At 41.2% G+C, this 18,637-nt stretch overlaps 1 protein-coding gene across 1 annotated transcript in view; it reads right to left on the reverse strand.

Moving 5' to 3' along the window:
• The window catches only part of GNA12 (G protein subunit alpha 12), a 41,390-nt gene that overhangs the window by 11,010 nt on the left and 11,743 nt on the right, over positions 1-18,637 (reverse strand). The window contains exon 2 of the mRNA XM_039560251.1: positions 18,027-18,242. Coding sequence (XP_039416185.1) covers positions 18,027-18,242 — 216 coding nt within the window. The remainder of the gene's footprint in view (positions 1-18,026; positions 18,243-18,637) is intronic.

Consider the following 18,637-nt stretch of genomic DNA (forward strand, 5'->3'; position numbering starts at 1 on the left):
CTTATCCTTTGCAATTATACACACATATACAAACAAATACTTATGCATATAAATGTGTGTATATAAAAATACACAAACAGAATTTCTAAATCAAAGTAGATTTTCCTTTCAAGGCAAATAATTATTGAAATGAAGTATCAGCTGCCCCTTTTGTGTTGAAAATTTTTTTTCTCTTCAAGACACTGACCATAAAGAAGCTGGTTTGACTTTTTCAGTGCAAATGTTTAGTGTTTCTCCAATATCTATCTGGCCACTCAGCTACATTCAAAGCTGGCTTAGCACTTCAAGTGGTCTCCTTTCCCAGATCTTAGCCAGTTATTTCAGGTCCATGACCATGACTTCCTATGAAAGTGTCAGCAAATATTTGCAATTGATTCATCAGATACTAAAAATATCTTTATGCACATTGATGACTTCAATTTCAGTATTTTAATGGTTATCTTGGAAAAAAAAGGTTATTTTAACATCACAATCTATTTTAAGATATGCTCGCAAGCAGCAAAATAGAAATGAAAGCTGAAGTTATTTATAATATATGTATATTTATACGCTCGATGTGTATTTATACTATGTGTAAATATCTAAATATAATCACATTGTGGTGTGTTCACTTAAAAACAAACAAAAAAGCTCCAGATCAGATCCTTCACAGGCTGATGTTGCAAGAAAAACTGGCAGCTCCGGAAACCTCCTCAGATCAATGATGTTCATAGAAGGCTGTTCAGCTTCTGCCTTTCAGGTTTAAAAAGATTCACATCTTGCATTGTCCTAACAGCACACTATTTCCTTAAAAAATATTCTAATTATATTCATAAATAATGCTGTTAAAATATGAAAGACCATTTAATTTCAACCAGCACTATACTGAGATAGGAAGCCCCATTCTGTCACAGTCCCAGCAGAGTCTGCCAGTGTAGATTTACACACTGACATTTCTTACTTATTTTTGACTAGTAGCCTGTCAGTTCATTTCACATTGGAAAGTTACAAACCAGTTAGCTATTTTTATGGATTTTCATCCCCCTTGATAATAAATCAAGATGCTTCAGTGGTGTCTCCTGCACCCACACCCCGTGTTTTACGGGACAGCTGTGGGGGAGGGAAGAGTGACCTCTGAGTTATGAGTTTTATGTAACTCAGATGGTCCTTTTTTAGTGCCCCAGGGTACAACAGTGACCATTCGTGTTCCACTCCTTGCTCACCACACAAGAGTGACCACAAGGCTCGGGTGACTCATTCTGTCACTGCTGATCTCTCCTCCCTCTGCAATTCAGATCCTCTGAGTAACAGTTTTGCCAACTGGGACCAAGAGAAGGAGTAAGAGATGCTGTTCCCATTGTTCAGAAGGATGAGTCACTGCACATCTGGGAACTGGGGGAATCAAGAAACACAAACACAAGGCCTCAGATGAGCCCACAATGCAGTATTGCTATCGGATTATTTTTTTAAAAATCGTTATTTTTTTAAACTGGCCTATCTGCAGTAAAAAGTCTGGTGAAGCCAGAGAAAATAGTACAATTTGTTTAAAAACTGACTGGTGGGGGAGAAAGGGAGGAAAGTTGAAATGTAAACATATACTCCTGCTTCCTGAAATAGTCCTCTAAAACTTTTTATATGCTAGATTATTTTGACCACAGCATTCTCAAGGGGCAAAAGCCATGAAACATAGAAATTTTTATCTACCCATTTTGTACTATGTGAATGCCATCTTAACATTAGCTCCAAATAAGTCACCATGAAAATAACTGATTGAATTCAACATCCCTGTTCCTTCAGGCTACGCTCAGAGCACATAGGAAATCTCCACAGAGAAATATTATAACTAATCTGGCATCACTTCCTTTGCCATTGATAGCCTCATTTTGGGCAGAGTTCGCAAGCAGTATCTATTTCATGAAAATAAATGCACAGCAATCATATGCAAATTACTTTAAAATACTCCCAGAAACTCAGTAATTGGACATGTTCTGCAAGGCCAGAATTTATCAACTTGTCACTGTAATCCTCAGTTATTCAAAGTGAGCATTGGTCAGATCATAAAGGACAGTGAAATATCTCATTGTCCAGTTCCCTAAAATACTGGCTCATTTCAAACTTTTGCTTCTGAAAAGCAGTTCCTCTAAATTCTGCTCTGCACTAAAAGACTTGAAAGGGGACCCTCTGTTCCAAATTGGCTTTTTTCCTTTCCTTGTCCCAAGGCCTTTTTGACATAATAATTATTTAGCCCTTCCTGATCATTCTGTCTCTGGCTGCTAAATTTAGAGTGCACAGTTTAAGGCAGACCTGTCAGTCTTAGCTTGTTTCAGATGATGAATTAAACCACAGAGGAAGGAAACGCTGTACTTCAAGGAAGCATCTAACACAGATCTAGCAGAATTCCCATAATACAGATCTAACAGAATTCCCCTAACAGCAAAACACCCAGAGAAACAGATACTGCAAACAACTGCCACAAACTGCAGCAGAATCTGCAACAGGAGAGAACAGTGACCCGGATAAAACATCAGTGTTGGTCACCTACCCTCTGCTCAGGAGCTGTAAAATATTCAGCAGCAGGGCTGAGAAACACAGGAAATCCAGGAGATCCCAGAAAGATGGTTGGGAATCTCCTAGCTCTGAGATCTTGGATACACAAATGGGATGGACTTAAAGCACTGACACAATTTACATAAGGAACCATTCCATAAGGGCTGCTGGAGACACATACAGACAAAAAGCAAACTTGCAAGCAAAATCTTTGTTTTCAAACACTGAGATCTCCTCTTTTCCAAGCTTCCTGGGACGTCAATCACCTTTTGACTGTAAGGGGTCTGAATGTTACCATTTCAGATGTTTCACAAAAGCAAGAGGCCCAAAGGAAGAGCAAGGTTACAAAATAACCAGGAGACCAGTCTTTGAAAATGTTGGAGATGTCAGATCAGCCAGGTTTTTGGGTACTGAAATTAGAACCAAAACCTCACCATCAAAAAGTGATACAGCAAACGCTTTCCTTAGTGAGAGCTACTGGACACAAGCAGCAGGTTGCCATCCTTTGGAAGCAAACAGGCTCAGGCTCTGCCCCCTGCTTCTGTCCAAGGGCTAAAATTCTCCTGAGGGGCAACTACAAACAAACAGCTCCCCCTCCCCAAGCCCACAGGCTCCTTCAAGAGCTTACTTCTATTGAGCCTCACTGCTAACAGGGCATGGATTTACTGCCGCCAGGAGCATGTTCTCCCCTCTCTGACAGCTGATGAATTCAGTATTATTTTCCAAGGAGGTGAGCAAGTCTGTGCTTGTTAAGAATTCCCCCAGAGGATGCTGAAGTAACCTAAATTGCCCCGAAATGCTGATGCCCACTGGACACTGCAATTCTGTTCTACAGATATTCTACATCCTGTCTGGGCATCGAAATTTATTGACATAAGACAAACATTAATTTTTCATTCAATCACCAGCTCCAATGCAGAGACCAACCACTTCTCCTTATTTAAGCTGTACAGAATTCCAGCTATCAAATCTCTCCAGTGTTATTTAACTTCCTCCTTAACAACAGACTGAGCTCCTGGCTCCCATCCAGCAACTCCAGTGCTTATCCAAGTTGCTGCTATCTGGACCATACAAACATACCAACTACAAAAAAGTACCATATGGTTCCAAACTTCTAAAAATTACCTCTCCTTTCTCCTGCCTAGTTACACACGGTAGGTATCAGATGTTGAAGTCTGAGAATATTTAAAAAATTCATTATTTGTAAGCTCAGTACAAACAGGCAATGGAAAAATTTATTTGTACACGTCAGGGTGGGTTTATATAAAGTCATCTACATGATCTACATGGCCTAACTGTGCTTTGCAGCATATGAATAATAATAGGTGATAATTATTTAATTCTCCAGAAAAAGTTTAGGCTAATCAGAGCTTCCATATCAGTACTGAGATTTGTGGAATCCTGTGACTGAAATTCTAGCTTTGCAGCTAAGAAACACTCATACAGGAGCAGAGCTCTTGTGCTGAAAGGCAACTCTTAACATGTGTTAGCTTTTTCCAGCAATCAAATACAGCAATTCTTTCTCCCAAGTGCTGCAAGGAAAAAAACAAAGTTACATTTTTTTCCTGAAATTCTAGGTATTTCTACATCAACAGGATGTAGATGAGATAAATTACTTTTGGACTAGGTTAACAATTCTGTCCATTTGTCTCAAATATGCACACCAGCAGCAGTGCCTCCAGGAGGAAAGGAATTTTCTGTTAATAGACTAAGGCAGGCTCCATCCTACACTCAAAGCTTCAAGAAACATTAACAAAAAAATCCCTGTAATTTTGATTTTACTCATACTACTGTCCTAATCACTGCTGTTCCTGCTTCACAGATTTGCAGTGGCTGGAAGAAAAACAGGTGCAAACAGCAGAGAAAACAGCACTGGCCACAAACAAAACACAAAGTTGCACAGTGCAACACAGAATTTTAGCTTTAAAAAAACATAAATCTAGAAAAATCCTTAACCAGACAGACCTGCACATCAGCCACAGTGATTCAGCATGTCCTACCCTTCACTGACCAGCACCTAGCAAGAGTCAAGCAGTGGATGCAAGGGGATATAGACCAAATTCATGAGGAAGAAGCAGTTATGTTTAAACAACAAAAATAGTTTGATGACTGCATCCAACATCAGCAGCGAGCCCGGCTCAGTCCTGGCACGACTGGACGCCAGACCTACTCCTAAGCATCCCATGGAAGGATTCCTTCCTGTTTCCCTGCCAACTGTCCAAGGGAATACATTGTCTGCAAGGGCTGCCAGAGTCCTTTCATCTCCCACACCGGAGGTTCTCTGTGGAGCCGAGCGAGCGCACACCAGGCTCAGCTTCTCATTCCAGGCACAGCCAGCTCAACACCCCAAAGGCAACTGAAACAACACTCCTGCCACAGTTAGAACAAAGTCCCGAGCTGTAGAAGGAAGGATGGATCCAAGATTCTGGCCCATCACAAGCAAATTATCCCATTTATTCTCAGTAGGCAGCTGCCACGAAAAAACGGGCATTTTCAACTAACACAGCAGAATTTAGAAGCAACTGGATGTATTTACATCCCCTGGAATGACGCACAATCCCGTTATTCCGTGACCCCAGGCCCATGCTTTGTTCCCAGCAGGTCAGAATGCAAACCTGAAAATTGCTTTGTTTACAGGAGACATCTGCAGAACCAGAACAGACAGTGACAAAAAAAAAAAGCACCTTCTGAATTAATCTAGTCAGCAGTACTGACTATCTGATCAAGACTAAATCACAAGTTTACCAGCAAGTTTCCCTTTCAAATCTTATCAGATCAAGGGATGGGAAATAAATATCTTAGATCTTGTGGGCTGAAAAAGCAGCTAACACCAGCCATGAGAGAATGTTGAGCTTGGACTTTTCCATGGCAGGTGGCCAGCTGGAAAGCTCAGCAACTTGGATGCACTTACAAGAGGCATAACCTTGAGTATCTTGCAGAACGATGCTTCCTGCTCCACTTACACACCAAAGATTTGCTGCAGTGTCCTAATGCTCCACTTTCTGGGGAAATATCAGCTCAGACACGATGTACTGAAATTTGTCTGTTGTTAAATGGTGACTATAAGGATGGAAAAGCATCACTTATCCCTCATATTTTTTAAAAATTTTGTTCTAAATAATTATTTTATTTGTATGTATGCAGCTGAGACATTTTTAGATGGGCAGACTAAAATGATGGTCTTGCAAAACCCAGAAAGCTGCTCAGGATCTGAAAGGAAGGTTAAATGTAACCTAAGTCTTAGCTGCACTCAGGTGTGCTATTTAACAGTTTGATTCCTAAAAATCAAGCGTGTAGAGAATAGAGTGCAGAAAGAAATGAAATTCCACCTTGCTTAGATTACTCTGAAGTTGTGCCCCATGCCCATTACCTCAGCACTTGGCAGGCTCAACAACAACGAACACAAAGTTTGCAAGTCTGAGGGACTCCTCAAAGCAGCTTCACATCTGATTTTCAAGAATCATTTGCCCCAGAAACAAAAACCTCCTTTTTAATAAAAGTTTAGTATTTGTTAATTCTAAGAGACTTAAAATTGACCAGCTCCAAACTCTGAGGTGCAGCTTCTGCCACCTGTTACCCTGCCTGCCCTCCCAGTGCCTTTCCAATCAGTGGAAATTCTCATCCTGCTCTCTGCACTTAGAAGCTCCTCAGCACCTTGTGTTCCCCCACTTACACCAAGACTTGTATCTACCAAGGCTGACCTTTCACACATACCTGTAAATCCCTCAGATCAAGTTGTCCCATGTCCCATGCCAAGAACACTTATTTCATTAGTTCCCAGCTGCATTCTGGGTCTGTGTGAGGGTTTCACCCAAGCGGTGACTGCCCTCCCCAAACCTCATCTCTCCTGCTCCAGTGCCAGTGATAGCACTGTGTGTTGAGTCCAGGAGATGAATGAACCCCAAAGGACCTTTGGTGACTTGAAATAAACTTCATTTTCCATTCACAATCAAGTCAAGTTCTCTCTTATGATCGTATTTATAGGCATTATCTTGCATGGCTTTTTATCTATTCATATCAAACCATATCAGCTATTCTAAATAGTCTCTCCCTTCCTGATGCCTGTTTTGGCATGAGGAGGAGAAATTCTCCAAATCTGCACTTAAATCTTTACCCTATTGATACTGCAGTATGAAGATTTCACGTACCCTAAGGTACTTTTAATTTAATTTCAGAATTTGTTCTCTTTCAGGTCTGAAAACAAATCTAAAGATGAAATATGTGATTAGAAATAAGTGACAGCTTCCATCCTCAAGGCCTCATCTACACATAGAAATGAATCAAGCCACAGTGGAAAATGAAGTGAGTTTAACAAACTTTTCCAAGCTGTTGGGCAGACTAGCCTATTAAAAAAAAATCCTAATTAAAGCCTCAGTCACATCCTACTGAACCGGAGAGAGGGCAGCAGTCCAGCCACGTGGACGGCTAGCTGAACTCCCTGCAACCAGGAACGCACGTGCTGGGCTGGAAGAAAGAAACCAGAAAAAAGAGGATATAGTAGGTGGTTCTTTTGTCTCCTGCCCACGTCTAACACCATTACTGATTCACTACTGTACTTTGACCAGACTGAAACCACACGGATCAAGGTCTTGAATTCAGAGGTGGAATTAAATGGGAAAGAGTTCCATAAATAAACCAGTGCTTTTTCAGTTTTGAGATTTTACTGAGTTTTCCAAAGTAGAATTAAGCGAGTATCAAGGAAAGCAAGTCAAATTAAGAGCTTTGGGGGCGGGGTGGAGAGCAGACCTTCTAAGGACAAACACCAACAGTTTGTTCAGGAGGAAAGCCAAGTGAAGCACAAGTCTGCCACAGTCTGACTGCAGGAATCCGTGTTGTATACAGAGGAGACATTTGAAAGGTGTCAATAAATTACTTCTCAGAGCAACATGTTTTCCACTTTCTCAAACAGAAAATCTTGCATGATGTTTCCAAGAAGTTTTCCTGCCCTCCCCCAAATCTGAAGTCAATAATAGAGCGAAACAGGTTTACTCCTCAGACTTGCTTTAGGTATAGCTGCAAACTCATGAGAAGGTGGGGACCATGCTGCCTTCTGCCTTTGTGACAGAAGCCTTCCCAGCGGTGCAGCTGAGAAAGAACTGAAACACAGCTAACCTTACCCTTCTCTGGGAAGGGAACTCAACAGCTCTGCTCCCTCCACTAGTGTCTACTTATCAGCTGGTTGGTTTGTGGCACTTTGGAGCACTGAGATATTTCCTGGAACAGTATCACATTCAGATGCATCTTAAGTCATCTGATCTATGAAACCCTCCCCTGTTGCACAGCTACCACTGCATACAAACCCAGAAGCCAAAAGTCAAACACTGTTTCTTCCCTTCCTCTGCTCTCCTCCTCCTCCACACTCAATACCTGTGAAACAGAGCCTGGATTTGAACAGTCCATGAACACTTCAGATACTCTGCTAACTCGGAACACTAACATTGAAAAAACTCATCTTTGAGGTACAGGCATCTTATTTTGGCATCAGGAGAGGAACCATTGCTTGGGAGAAGGATCAGTGAGATAAAGACACTGTCATCACTCCTTGACAAGCACCAGGTTAAGGCAACTCGTGCCCACTTGCAATGCCCGTTGCTTGTTCCTTCCCCAGCAGCAGTGTCACCCCCTCAGCTGTGCTCAGTCACTCCCAGGCTGCATTCTGCCTCTTCTCTAGAAGCTTCCAAAAAACCCACTTGTGCCAACATAAGCAAGAGCACAATGCAAAGCAGAACTCCCCAAACCACCATTTCCTATTGCTCACCGGATTACTCTGTCCCAGAGCTATAGCCCAAGGTAAGCTGAAGCCAAGACTGGTGTGCATTTAGTAAAACTCTTCATGTTTTAAGGCAAAACACGCTTGTTTTGAGAACAGCAGGAGCAGGGGAATAGACAGAAGAACAGCAGGTTAAAGACATTACACTCTTTTTGAGAGGTCATTGCAAAAAGGGCAGGATCTGGATAGGTAGCAAGGGTACAACATCACCACCTGAGCAGGTTATTGCTGCCTAACCATCCTACCTGCATTTTCCTTTTCATCTTGCTGTCAGGTCCCATCTTTTAAAAAACATGGGCTCATTAACCATAATTCACTGTCAGTGTGACAAGTAAAGAACAACTTCAAATATATGTTAAGTATAAAAATACAGAAGATATGCCATTAAGACTTTCTTGTAAAAACAGACCTAGTTTTTAATGTTTTGCTTATTTGTTCATCTGTTCTTGTTACTTGTTCTTGATCCTACATAGCTTACAATAAACTGGGATATTCAGGAAAGCCTGAAAGCATTCATTACCCATTATCCTATTAAAATCAGTGGCCCCATTGAAAACTCCAAGCCTTAACCTCTTACGTTTTTTTTCTCAAGGGAACCTTTTAGAAAATTTTTAAAGGCACTGAAAACAGCCTTGCTGGCTGTCCCAGTTCTAGGTGAAAAGCGCAAGGTTTGGTACCAATAAAAAGCTGAATGGGAACCAAAGGAAAGCTGAATCACTATAAAGAACATATAAATGAGGTACAAAAGGCTGACTTGTAAAACTGGAACTTTCTGAAGTGCACTGTCAGCACTGCTGTTCTGAGCAGAGAGAGCCATGTCAGGGAGACAGGCTTAACAAAACCAGTCACCTCTTCTTGGACAGTGCCTGTTTTTTTCCCCCAATTTGCTGAAACCAACCACAGGGTCAGAAAGCTGCTAATACAGCACACAGCAAGTAGCAGGAGCTCTCTCTTTTCCTTCACACAGCTAAGCCAGTCCTTGCTGGATCTTTAAGTAGTGCACATAGCTTTCATACAACAAAAACTTTCAACTCCCGTATCATGGTAACACAAATGTAAAAGTCTCCTTTTCAGATGTATCTTTGAGACTGAAGGGATGAAACCAGTCTGACAAGTGGAGCCCTTCCACTAGAAACAATATTCTTTGGTTTTAGGCAGATAAACATTAATATATATGTCTCTGCATAATGAAGTATTTTTGTAGCAACTAAAATAAAAATTGTCCTTGTGCTACCATGGCTTTAACCTATGCAGATGCTCATTACTGAATATATGAGTTCTCTCCTGCTTCCACCAAATTTCAGAAGGAACCCTTCATCAGACTCCCTTTGTCATTCACAGGGTGCACCCTTAAATGTGTCTCACTTCTCAGATTTCTGGAATACATTCTCATTACTGGGAATCTCTAAGGTGATACTAGTTGCCAATTTTAAAGTCTCCTGAATGATTGAGGTCCATTAGAAACTTTCTGAGTATGAAATTAAACAGCATAATCAAAAGCTGAAGGCTGCTCACTGGGCTGGATTTGTCTCTGCCCAGACCTTTCCTGCACATTAGAAAGGGATAAAGAGATTACTTCAGTGGTTTGTAGCTACAGTTGGGTACTGGCTCAGCCTGAACTGAAAGTTTCCTTCCTTGTTTCTCACAGCATGTGCCAGCATTTCTTGATGGGAATGCAAAGATTAATTACAGCTGTACTTGCTCTGAACAAATCCTCATATTCAATACAGTCCTGCAAGATTTAGAGTAGCACTAATTAGGGCTTAGAACAACAATTCTGCAAAGACAAACATACCGAGTATTTTTTCTAATTATTTTATGCATAATAAAATTAAAGCTTCTTTCCAGAACCAAGGTGGCATTTATTCTCAAGAGCTGGGAGCCAAAAGGACTTTTCCAGCCTAAGAACATTAGATTTAGTGTTTCAGTGCTGTTGTTGAAGGTAAGATATCAAACCATAGCCACTTCCATTCGCATACAGAGAGGCAAGGGTGAGTAAAAAATCCTTTGGGACAACCAGACAGTTCTCTAAGGGGCTCAATTACAAAGAGGTAAAGACAAAAAAAGTCTGTACTTAGTAAAATACACATAAGGAAAAAGAAACCTTTCAACCAGAAAAATGGCAATCATTAGGCAAGATGCAAACTCTTGCAATGAATTTTCACCACGGGAGCTGTAAATATGAAGTTGCTTCTCTCATTTCTCTTAACCACACCAAAAATACAGTCAAGATGTATTGGCTTCCAAGGGCCAATAGCAAACAGCTCCTACAGGAAGCCTTACATAGTACCAGACTTTTTAATCTGCCTCCAAGAACCTGCACGTTAAAGGTAGGACCACACTAAGTCTGAATTTCAGCCTTTTGGTACCCATAGAGAGCAGAGCATTAATGAAGTGCATTAATTGTACATCTTACAGACTTTAGAGGTGATTTTGCACCAAGTCTTTGATCTTCAAATAATGTAAAAATTAAAAAGTTGTAGAGTGCTCAGAATTCACTACACAGAATAGCAGGAAAGCCAGTAGCACAGCTCTCTTTATTCAGGTCCATCTCAGCTCCCATATGGTAGGCATATCAATTTCTTGTTATCCACTTATTTATTATGTATGATCTGCTCATTACTTTCCAACTTATCCTCCCAATTCCATGCAGGCTACATTTCACCCAGCTGTTGCACTTTGTCATAACCTGAGGTCAGGAGAAATTCATGGCAAGAATCCTTCTATTTTTCCACAGAGCATTTAGCACTCAATGCTTGGTTGAGGCTTCAGGTAGGCACAGTAACAAACTGCTGTTCTCCAAGAATTTTCCACTTGCACTGTTTTAAAAAAGTCATAATTCATGACCTTTCTGGTTCTTCTTATTTCTCTCCAATAGCAGACAGTATTTAAGAATGGCTAATGACTGTTTTACCCATCTTACACAGCTTTCTGTGATGGTAAAGGTTGGTTCTGCCTCAGAGAACAGCTCCTATCACTGAGAAAAGATATTGCAAGAGCAGGTTTTCCTAGAATTCAAAATGACTCGCAGTGATTCTCTAAACGGTTGTGAATCCAGCCTAATTGAAATGCAAGTTCTTCTCACCTCTTGTTCAATGGCACTTAAAGCAAAACTGAGAGTACCAAGAGCAGCATTCCTTCCTGTGGGTGACAGCCAACATCTCCAACTGTGCCTCCTGCTCCAGCTCAGTCCTCAGGCTGAATCCCTGACTGTCAAGACACACTGGCACAGCCAAACCCCACACTGCTCCAGGAGCTCTCTGGTGGCAGCAGGCCCATTAACATATCTCATTTTAACATTTATTTTTAGAATATTGCAAATATAATAGCAGACTGAGGATTTAACTTCTGCAGATGCAAACGGATGAACTCCACAGCCTTAGCCAATATCCACAGAATTTTGTGTGAAGGTTTCCAGCTGCATGTTGCTTTGTTATCTCTCAATTTTTAATGAAACCTAAACTATAACTCACTAACTTTCACCTCCTTTAACAAAATGCCACTTCTGTTTGAGGGTTCTTACTTGAGACCTTGCTCTGAAAAAAATTTTCCTATTTGGTTATAGAGACAGGATTAGAAGCCAGGGACTCCAGCTGCTAATCCTTCCTGCTGCAGAGCAGCCACCATGCTTTGCAGTATTACACTTAAACAAGCAATTAACTTCTCCTGCTGTACAAAGATGAGTCAGACTCCATAACCCGACCATAAACTTTGGAGCTCTTGGGACTGGAAACAGAACTAGAACTAAGAATTTAAATCTGGATCTCTGGCACTTAATTGCCATGACACCGGCCTAAAACCTTGCTCAGATATTTAACTAAGAAACATCTTCTTAACTCTCCCTTCTGTACAAGTCCAGAGAAGGGCATTATTCATGCTGCATTGATAAAGTCTGCAAGTCTGTGATCTTTCAGGTTAATACAACACCTCTTGTCAGATAAGGCAAAGTTTCAGAATTCTAACATAAAACCAGATTATAAGGGACTATTATTGTATTTTATATATATATATATAATATAGCCACCTTATCATTCCTTACATGTACTAGCTGTATTTCAGACAAGCCTATTTACCATCCACAGCTTCACAATTAGCTTTAAAAAAGAAATAAATCATAGAATATTGTTAGAAACAGATACACTTGACTTTCAGCACTAATAGTGTGCCAATACAAAAAATTAAGGCTCAGCAACAGCAATCGTGAGTTTCTGCACTGTAGCTCTACTGTCAATCCCTTGTTTTGTAAAAAATGTTGTGGGTTAGAGCGGTATGTCCCATCCAGATCTAGAAAAGAAAACAAAAAACCACGTAACTTCCCAGAAATAATTTAGTTTCACAGGAGTCCTGCAAGCTAGGAAATACCCACGCAGAGCTCAAAAGTAATTTGGCAAAGAGTTGCTGCCTAGTCCCAATTACATGCATTAAATGGTAACAAGATTTCCCAGGCTGGCCCTTTGAGCAGTGTGGTTATTGCCTTTGTATATCTCACCAGCATTGGTCAAGCCTCAGCGGATTTCACTGATGAAATATGAGAGTTTCACGGCTCTGGGAAAAAAAAAAAATCATCCTTGCAGAATAGGCAACATTCAGAGTCTCTTGTGTAAGCTCATATTCAAACAGTAGTTTGCAAAGAGAAGAGCTCATTTTTGTGTTACAGCCAATTGTATAAGATGGGCTTGATTTGACACTCGGTATTTCCTCAAGTGCATCAGCAAGTGTTTTACAGCGATGCCAGGCACAAGTATTCCTGCATTTCAGGGCTGTGCCATATGTGCTGAAAGAGCAAATTGCCCAGAAACATGCTTTTAGGGCTGCCTCTACTCTGCCATTGCATCTTGAAGAGAAATAAACAGTTGGAAAGTCCATACTTCAGGATTCAGGAAATCTCTGCTAAAGTGCACTGAAGAACTCTCACAAAATACAGCCCATTGCTGTAGATTTCATTGCATATGTCACTTCAAAAATCACCTACTTCTCACATTAAGTCAGTTCTCTGCTGCCCCATCTCTCAATTCACTTGGCTTCAGTCAAATGCAGCCACAAAATCTCCCAGTGCCTCAGGGCCAATGTACAGCCCAACTCCTGATTACATCACTGCTGTACCGAGCACTTCTGTACAAAAATAAAGACATTTAAGCCAGTTTGCCTACTCTGAATCACGAATTAGTGTGAGTAACTGGTGCCTCCCCTCCACGCTGCTCAGAACACACAGCTGGCTGCCTGTGAGGCTTTGAAGCCATCAGCTCCTTGCATGGGGAGAATGCAGCAACAAAGCTCTCCTACCCCAAGGAGCAAGCTGTTCCCTCTGCAGCACACTGCCTGTCCTGGCAGGCAGAATTTAACCAATTCCAGGGTCTGCTTAAAGGAAAAACAACAAACTCCACATCTAATTCTCAGGGGAGTGACCCACGTCCTATTACAAATACCCCCAATTCCCCCTTACCTCAAACACACACAGAATGGTGAATGAATATAAAAGAATGGGTCTTTAAAACATTTTCCAGAGTCTTCCACATCCAAGGCTTCAGAGGCTCTCAGTATTTGAAGTATTAATGGAAGCGTTCCATACAATTCCCTGTGCACACATCTAAAAATAGCTATGGATACAGTAGTAAGGTTTTTGTCTATATTTGCAAGAGTCTTACTTCCCTCTCAGGAACCACAACTTCCCATTAATGCTGACATTTATTTTTTCTTTTTAAAAAAGCTATTAAAACACCAGAAAGTCTTTTAACAGTGCAGTGAATGTCAATAATAATATTAATAGCAACAATTTCAATTGATATTCTGGTGACGGATCATGAACATATTCTCTATATCAACAATGTCAATTTTGCTCTAAGAACTGATGAAGCCACATGATGGCCTTGGCAGATCTGCTCATCACTATGCATCTGTTCTGCCCGTGACAAAAATATAATTTTTTTTCCCCTTACAAGCCCTATTTATCCCATCTTTACCCACAATGACATCAAGCACACCAAGCTGCAAGAAGTCAAAAGAGTATCTAACCTTGTGTCAATACTTTTTGCTCTGGACACATTAAAGAAGTGAATGGCTTCTCACATTCTCACACTAGAGACCTGAGAGGATGGAAAAAACCAAAAAAAAAAATCCCAAACCACAAAATGGAACAGAAACCACATGACCAAAGCAATTCCTATCTTGGCCTTGGTCTCCACCATTTACAGCATAAAAGGAAATGTCATTTATGGGTGAAAAAGAGCCTGCAGATACACACACCCAAACTCCCAAGTACACCCTAGTACTTGTCATTAGGCTCAAACTGAAGAAGCTTCCACCCTCGCAGCTAAATCCTGCTGGAAATCCCATGGCCCTTTCTCGAGAAACCATTCCCAGTGGGATTTGTCTCCCCCTGCTGCTAATGGGGGATTTCCAGCCCCTTGCCCAAACTACCACAGGCACCCTCCTAAGAACAATCGTTACAGGACATTTGGAGACTCATGACCAATGTATTCCCTTCTAACACACAGACAGAAAATGGGGTGGGGGAATAATGAGGGCAGGCGAGAAGGGAGAAAAATCCCATTCTGATTACAAAGGAATTCCTATTCCAGTAGTTAAAAAACGAGGACAGACGTGACAATGGAAGCAAACATACAATGAAGCTTTTGTCCCCAAACTACTTGGCTCCCATACAAGGAAAAGAGGAACTTGGGTTGGTGGGGACTGGCTGGGGCAGGGGAAGAGCGAGAGGCTGATGTTTGCGAAAAGAAAGCAAAATTGGTTAGTCTGCTTTAAGAAAGGCTGGGAAGACAAAAGCAAAAAAAAAAGCAGCCTGCTATTGTAGAATCCACCCACTCACTTCTGAAACGCTCTAAGACCCAGACAGGGATTTACAACCAGCACTTGTAGGCACTGAGTATAAAGCAGAAAACACTCAAATGCCTAGAGGCAGCTTCTCTGGTGCCAGAGAAGCAGCTTTGAGATTGCACAGGGTTATGGTCAGAGCTGTTTTCTTTCAACAAGTTTGTTACTGCTGAGTCAGCCACTGAGCTGGGCATTGCAGACCATAGGAAGGCACCTGTACACTGCAAGTTTCAGCTCTAGTCAACAAACCAACGTGTTTTACTTTTTAACAGTCACACAACTTCCTGGAGAAACAGAGCATTCAAGAGCAGACCAATAATCCTACAGCTTTGAAGCCAAAATAACAATGATTAAAAAGAAGCTGGTGTTCAGTTGATGCCAAGACCAGGGTGAAGAAAATGCCAATGCTGAATGGGGTTGTTTTTTCAAACAGTGTCAAGGCACATTCAGAAAGATCACAGTAATGTAAAGCTGCAAAATTTTGGTGATGGTTTAAGAACTATTTTAAAGATAATAAATTCAGTTTAAACCCAGCATATTCCATTTAATAGCTCGCTTATACTAGGGAAGAAAGAGAGTGCTGATGCAGAGGTTTTCTTTAGCCTGAGTTAAAATCAGTTCAGAAAAGATTTATTTTCTCAGAGTCCACTATATCTGGCTTCTATTTATTTACACAAGTCTATATCCAGCAAGGGTTTAAACTAAATGAAGGTATGGGTTTATACATATCATATGCAATTACAAATTAGGCATCTCCTTAAACCACCTCTTTCTTTAAAATGTTATGTAGTTTTAAACTTTTTTTGAAAAGGAATAGTACAGTTGCTTATTCCCATATACTCAGGCAATCAGACATCTACTGAACTGAGAAGGAAGCAATGGAAACTTGTTCAAGTTACTACAGTGTTAATAATTTGTTTAATCCAAGCAGCATTTGTATCCTTGAGACCAATGTACTACATTTAAAAACCTTTTATGCAGCCAAGTGCTTTTTGCTAGTTACAACTGAGGCAGTTTCTAATCCCCTGGTGATGCAGCCTGCACAATAAAATAACAGCACCCAGATTTTCACGTTGTCAGTGCCACAGGTGCAGGACTGGGATGGAGTCACAGTGTTTTCGTGACACTCATGGTTGCACTACTGACAGGGTAACAGCCCTGGTGCCTGCAGCAGCTCCAGCTGCTCCAGCAACACTACACAGGTTCCATCAATGGCATCCAAAAGGATGCACCACGGAACTGTAGCACAGTGTTGAAGATGACAGCATATCAAATGATCACTTGCATGCCTCTCTGCTTTGTTTCTCTGGGGCTTTTTTATTTTTTTGGTATTTCCTGTTTAATCCTCTAAGCCAGGGAATGCAGAGGTAGGCCTACTACTTTTGGAACACTATTTATTCAACAAATGGGACTTTTTCCCCCCTCCCCAGTTTGATACTACTTTATTGCTAACCAGCACAGGAATGAACCTCCCACATGATCCCCATCTGAATCTCCCTCGACAAACAAAATCCATGCTTGACCACAGCATTTCCCAGGGATAAAAAATAAACAATCTTAACAGGCTGCTGATGCCACTATTGCTTACTATACTGGATTCTCTTAGCAGTTGTTTCATGGTAAATTCAAGTTCCCCGTGGCACAAACCATCTCTGTATTTCACATTTGAACAGTGCTTAGAACAGCAAAGCCTGTGTCTACAGACGCTAGGAATAATGGAACAATTAATCCATCCTCTCTCCCCCTGCACATCCTTCCCCCGCCCCCAGTGCTGTAACATGGAAATTGTTTCATTTTTAGCCTAAGGAAGTGAGGTTTATTCAATCATCCTGTGACAATTTTACTTCACCATTTCATTTATTCTTCACCTATTTGGCAGTCTCATGATACTTCAGAGACAGATTTCAAAGATATGCAACAACAAGACTCAAACAGGCATCTTATTAGTGGAGACAGACAAGTACCCAAGGGCTGCAACATGAGTTTAACTACAGCATCAGACACTAGAGAACCCACACAGAGAAGCAGCATCAGGGAATAATCAGAATTTCACTATCCAATTTCTCTAGTTCTCGTTTTCCTTCAGCTGTATCTACTTCCCTTGTGAGAGAGTCTAAGGGAGACTATACAAAGCCACGTTTCTATCCTTTAACCCCTCTAATTAAACAATGATAACAGTAATTGTGCTACCAGGTTGTTTGGATCAGTATCCTGTTCCACAAAACAGGGAAGAAAAAGAGAAGAAAAAAAAAATCCTCTCCATCTTGTACATATGAAGAAAAAGGAGTGGATTATGAACAGCTGTCAGAAACATATCCCATACCAGAAGTGCAGCTATTTTGGCACAAGAGCATGAAGACCCAACAAGAAAGCAGGGAAGAGAGCACATTTTTACTCTGTCATCTTTCAGTTGCTTATCCAAGTTTCACTTGCAGACGTCAGGATGAAAAGAAACAGCCAGGGAGCAGCAGCCGGAATGGGTGTTGCATTCACTTCAAAAGAGCTGCATGCAGGAAGAGTTCGCCAGTATCAATACAGTGCAGGCTGGCAGGACTGGAAAGTTACAAATTAAGTGTGCCTTCATCAGTGACCTACTATGAACAGATCTACTGAGCTGCTAAAATATTTTTAGTTCAACCAATTCCTGCCTTTTTTGGTTTCTCTTGCTCTTCCAGTTTATCCAGTCATGCACTTTTCCACTCCCTCTTACTGCCATGTAGTTTTTCAAGTTTGGATCCAATTACCACTTGTTTCTGCTGCTGAAGTGCTCAGATTTACAGCACTCCTACAAACAGCTAACAGGGTGGCTCCATCTTGCATGTAGCAAGATGTCTTTCAGCTGAGGCGAGATTTATACAGCAGAACTTTCTCCTCCCACCACAGAGACGGATGTACTCACCAGCTGATACTCGCTCCGACGGCTGAAGGCTTCCTTGATTCCTGAATCCCTCCAGAGCGCACCCAGGGCAGGGACATAGAGCTGGAAGGTGGCAGGCTCGATGGGCATTCCAGCTTTGTTTTCAAAGGCCATCAGAAACATTCCGTGCTTCTCATTCTCTGTGTACTGCCAAGGGATCCCCAGTTTGTCCCGTGCGTCAACCAGAACCCTGCAGCCCTAAAGAATGATTCAGATAAGAAAGTCAGTGATAAAAAGATTAAAGTGTAAGAGAACAAGGACTTGAAGGTACTTGAAGATTATTTTTTTGACACTGTTCTGGTAAGACTGAACTCAGGAGAGAATCATAAACACTGTTTATTGCAACATCTCCAACAGAAGTAAGATAGAGCCTGCTTCTGTAAGCAATTTAGCCACAAAATATTTCCCCAGGTGGAAAAAGTATTAGCGGCAACAGCTAATGGCAACAAGCAGTGCTACCAACAGATAATGAAAGTAAACATCAATGAGAGTATGAAAAGTGTCTGGGAATTAAGAAAACTGTCTGGGAACTAACGTGTGATCAACATAGCTCTAGTTTTAAAAGTAACACCATGCCTGAAACCATGTTCTTC

This window comes from Corvus cornix, chromosome 14 (assembly GCF_000738735.6).
Source record: "Corvus cornix cornix isolate S_Up_H32 chromosome 14, ASM73873v5, whole genome shotgun sequence".
Taxonomy (NCBI): domain Eukaryota; kingdom Metazoa; phylum Chordata; class Aves; order Passeriformes; family Corvidae; genus Corvus; species Corvus cornix.